Raw genomic sequence first — 4,334 nt, 5'->3', positions numbered from 1 at the left:
GGGAAGACGCAGGGCCATGAGAGAAGATCGGCGCCCGTCCCTGCCGCCGCGTCCCGGCGGGGTAGGGGGAGAGCGGGAAGCTGCAGAGCGCGCCGAGCGGAGACGAGCAGAGCTGCGCGGGGCGCCGTGTCGCGCCACGGCCCTGCAGCTGCGGGCGCGGCCCGCACCCCACTGTCACGTCCGTTTTGGGCGGGCCAGCATTTTGCTCCTGCAGAATTTGCCCCCTTGTGCATCGCACGCCGCGGCCGGCAGGCACGCCCGGCCGCATGCCCGGGGCCCTGCTGCCTCACCTCACCCGCTACGAGGTGCGTCACCCGCTATGTCTCACCCGCTATGAGGTGCGTCACCCCCATGCCCACGACGCTGCCGATGATGTTGATCGCCCGCTCCCGGCTGTCCGCCTTGGCAGTCAGGTCCGCCGCCGCGGCGCCGCCGCCGCCGCCCGCGGCGCCGGCAAAGTGCTGAGTCAGCGCCGCGTGCGTCGCGCCGGCCGCGGTGCCGACCATCGCGCGGGAGAGGCTGCCCAGGCACGCCAGAAACAAGAAGGCGCCCGGCACCAGGGGGCTGGCCAGGTCGATGGCCATGGCTGCGGCATGGGCCGTCGATTGGCGCGCGCGAGAGCACACGCGTGGGTGTCGGTGCATCGGCGCGGTTTAGTGCGCGGGACGCCAGGCGTCGGTTGCGGCGCAGGCGGGGTGGCGCGGCGCATTTGCGGCTCCGCAGGGCGCCTGTGCTCGAGCGCGCGGCCCCTGGGCGGCCTAGATGCTGCAACGGTGCGGCCCGGTGCGTCGCCAGGGGTCTGAAAAACAACACAGCAGAGGGGATCGCAAATGAGAGCGCCGTGCGGCACCCACCCACATCGTTGGCGACGTCTGCAAAGAGGCGCCACTGCTTTGAGTACGCCTGGAAGTCCCCGCCGGCTGCAAAGGCGATGCCGCCAGCCATGCCCACCACGTCCTGTGTGCGCGCGCGCGTGGTTGTGTGTATGTGTGTGCGTGGTTGTGTGTATGTGCGTGCGTGCGTGTGCATGTGGGTGTAGGTGAACATACAGGGAGATTACTGCATGGTCGCGTGCCGATGCATGCAAGTCTGGGCTGAGGCGCAACCGCACGGGCACGAGCCCTGTGCGCGCAGCAGCGCCCGGGCTGGCGGCCTGCACCCCTGCCCGAAGGCGCCGCCCCCCCACCCGAACGAAGAACTGGAACACCGCGCCCAGCGCGGTGGCGGTCTGCGATGAGCCGGGCGGTGGGGGCGTGTTCAGGGGCGGCGGCGTTGGGCCGCTGACGGCTGGAAATGGCGCCTGACCCAGGCAGACGAGGCGTGGCGGCCGGCGACCGCTGCCAGAAGTTGCTGGCGTGACCACCATCAGCAGCGGGGCGTGCCCAGGCGGTTCGCCCATGCCCAGCTTCCCTTGGGCGAATTCCGGGGCCCCAGCAGCGCTTCTGACTCAGCCCCTGCTCCTCGCCCTGCTTTTGTCCCCCCTTCCCGCGCGCCTTGTTGCCGACGCCGACGCCGCGCAGGACGGCGTGGCTGGATAGGATGCCCCTGATGTAGGAGGACAGCCCCTGCACCGCGTGCCAGAAGACAAACGCGGGATAGTCTGGCGTCACCGTCGCGGGGTACCCCTCCGGCAGGAACGCCGACGCCAACGCCGCGCGCGCGCCGCGCCCGCCGCGCCCGCGGGGCGCGGGGACGTCGCCGGGCGCGCCCGAGAGCGCGTCGGCGAGGCGGCAGCGCGCGGCTAGGCGGCCGTCGGGGCCGTACTCGGTCAGCAGCGCGCCGCCCGCGCCGCGGGGGCTGCGCGGGCTTGTTGGCGGGCTCGTCGGCGGGCTCTTGGGCGTGCGCCTCGAGGTGCCCGAGCCGCTCATTTTTTGATTGTGAGATGGCCTTGCGAGCCGCTGTGGTTGACACCAATGTGTTGCTGTGTCGTTGATGAGTTCGTTGTTGGCTGTCACACTGGATCAGATCTCAGTGCATGGCCTCGCCAGGGCGCTGACGGGAACAATGGCTAGCATCGAAGAATGGCTAGCAGCTTACCGTATAGCACATTGCCCAGCCCCCACGCGTGTCACCCTTCGAGTGACAGGGAACCAGGTAGCTCGACGGAAGCGGCGCTTTGAGTCCTTCCTCTCAATCGCAAGGACCGCGACACCCATGACTTTCACGAATTGAGGTAGCTTAACAGATGTCTTATTAGGTCGCCAAAAGGGCCATAACATACTCTTGTTCTTGACAATCAGACAGTCCTTCAGTCCTGGAGCTTTCCTCGCCTGGAGCCGCGCCATCTCGGACATTTGGGTGACAATTTAGGGGTCTGGGTCAACCACAACTGCGATGAGCGCGGCCAAGCGCGGCAAACGGGCAAAGCCGGACGATGTAGAATCGGACAGGTCGAGCTACGCATGCTTCGCCGCAGCAGCGAACGCCGTATCGCAGCTGTACACTGCTGGCGTGCGGGAGAGGCGCGCCGCGTCGCGCCACACGCTGGTGAGCATCCGTTCAGCGGTGCGGCAGCAGGAACACCGTGTTGCGCAGCTGCGCCGTGCGAGAACCGCAGTTGAGGAGTGCGCACGCAGCGTCATGCGGCTGTTGAAGTGCAATGCCTGCCCCAGTAGCTGCTCGCGCGGCAGCAGGCGCTGCGCTTGGCTGCAGGAGGCCGGGCCGCACAATGCATCGCGCGCGCCTCGCAGCAGCGGCACACGCGGCGGCGGCCGCCGCTGCCCCATGCGCGTGAATGCTCCTGGGCGCGCATTTGCGGTGCCCTCCCCCTTGCCTACCGTTGTGTGCGTGGAAGTGTCGCGGTGCAGCACCCTTGTATAAACTTGCAAAGTGGCCAAATCGTGATCTCACCTGGTTGCACCCACCCCTCAACCCTTAATCCCCGCCAACAGGAGAAGGTCCTTGCCTTCGTGCTGCGTGAGTACCCAAATTCGGACTACGTCCCGAAGTCCGTGTTGCTGCAGTACCTGCAGCATGAGTACGAGGTGAGTGAGGGGCTCTGTCGGGTCACCGATGCCAGGATGACCCGAAGGGCACTTATGCGTGTGATTGTTCACGTCCCTGAGGCGCAAGTATGCCAGGACCCCTCGCCTGACCGCATTGCCCCCCGCCTTGCCTTGAACCATCCGCTTTTGCCCACCCCCACGCCTCCCGCTTGCAGCGCACGGCAGATCACGGGGACACGGTGCTGCCGGCGGGCGCGGGGCTGCTGCCTTTCATGGTCAGCGCCGCCAGCGCCGCCAGCAGCGGCGAGGACGGCCCGGACTTGGAGCATCTCGTGGGGGGCGGCGGCAAGGCGGCGCGCGCCAACAGCGGCGGCCGCACTGCGGGCACGTCCTTGCGCGGGGGCGGCTCGGAGCAGTTGCAGCAACAACAGCAGCAGCAGCAGCAGCAGCAGCAGTACATGATGCAGCAGCAGCAGCAACAGCAGCAGCAGCAGCAGCAGTTTGCAATCCAGGGGCCAATGCCGCAGCAGCACTACCATCAGCAGCAGTTTGGGCAGCAGCAACTGGAGCAGCAGTTTGGGCAGCAGCAAGAGGAGCAGCAGGAGCAGGTGGGGCCGGCCCATGCGATGGAGACCAGCCACCATGGCATGTTCCCGCCCCACTTCGGCTGAGCGCTCTCTCACGTGGCCGCTGTGGCCGCCGTGGCACGGGCAAGTCAAGGCGCAGCGACCACCCTCATGCCCCGAGATGCGCGTACAGATGGAGTCGGCTCTAGGGTCGCTTGCTCAGGCCTCAGGAGCAGTAGCTGGGTGCCGGCAGGCGATGCATGGGTGCAGCCGTGGACGCCCGTGCCAGGCGGGTGGGCCCTTGCGTAGCAGGTGCCGCTTGTCGCCAAGGCTGACGCACGGCTTGGAGAACAGGTTGCAGTGTGCGTGTCTGCGCCGGCCCGCTCATTGTTGCGGTCCCGGTGCGGCAAGCCAGCCCACCTGGCGCACACACTCAGTTGGGACACGATTGGCGAGGACTGACAGCTCGCCTGCTGCTGCCAGGCGCGCCGCTCGTGTAGAGGGGCAAGCGGTAGCAGCGGCTTTCAGGCAGTGAGTGACGCCGTCCGCACTGCTGCACTGTACCATCAGCCCGCTTGCGGGCCCTCTTCTTTTCCTCCGTCCTTTCCTTTTTCTCTTTTTTTGGACATCTTTTTGCTGTCGTAGAAACCCTGATAGGGCACACTTGCATGCGTCTGGACCTGCCCTGCGGCTGTTTCTTATTGTCCTGTCGTCCTTTCTTTTGCCAAGCGGGGAACTGCTTTGTTTCCTTCTGTGCGGTCCCAGCTGCCAACTGTGCTGCGTGCGTGAGCTGCGGCGCCTGTTTTGTGTGCGCTCTGCCATC

At 67.0% G+C, this 4,334-nt stretch overlaps 2 protein-coding genes across 2 annotated transcripts; one reads left to right on the top strand and one right to left on the bottom strand.

The window, feature by feature from the left end:
• Nucleotides 1-317: 317 nt before the first annotated feature.
• MNEG_6049 (hypothetical protein) lies at nt 318-1,868 on the bottom strand (the record flags this gene model as incomplete). The annotated part of the gene is made up of 4 exons (XM_014045482.1): nt 318-586; nt 855-957; nt 1,187-1,228; nt 1,611-1,868. 4 exons carry the CDS (start codon nt 1,866-1,868, stop codon nt 318-320), a joined length of 672 nt encoding a protein of 223 aa, XP_013900936.1.
• A 466-nt stretch (nt 1,869-2,334) lies between these two features.
• MNEG_6048 (hypothetical protein) lies at nt 2,335-3,616 on the top strand (the record flags this gene model as incomplete). Its single annotated transcript, XM_014045481.1, has 3 exons — nt 2,335-2,487; nt 2,892-2,984; nt 3,161-3,616. 3 exons carry the CDS (start codon nt 2,335-2,337, stop codon nt 3,614-3,616), a joined length of 702 nt encoding a protein of 233 aa, XP_013900935.1.
• Nucleotides 3,617-4,334: the final 718 nt, after the last annotated feature.

The sequence above is a fragment of the Monoraphidium neglectum genome (genome assembly GCF_000611645.1).
Source record: "Monoraphidium neglectum strain SAG 48.87 unplaced genomic scaffold scaffold00950, whole genome shotgun sequence".
NCBI classification, from domain to species: domain Eukaryota; kingdom Viridiplantae; phylum Chlorophyta; class Chlorophyceae; order Sphaeropleales; family Selenastraceae; genus Monoraphidium; species Monoraphidium neglectum.
Note: the sequence above shows the minus strand (reverse complement) of the source record. Positions and strands in the feature narration are given on the sequence as shown.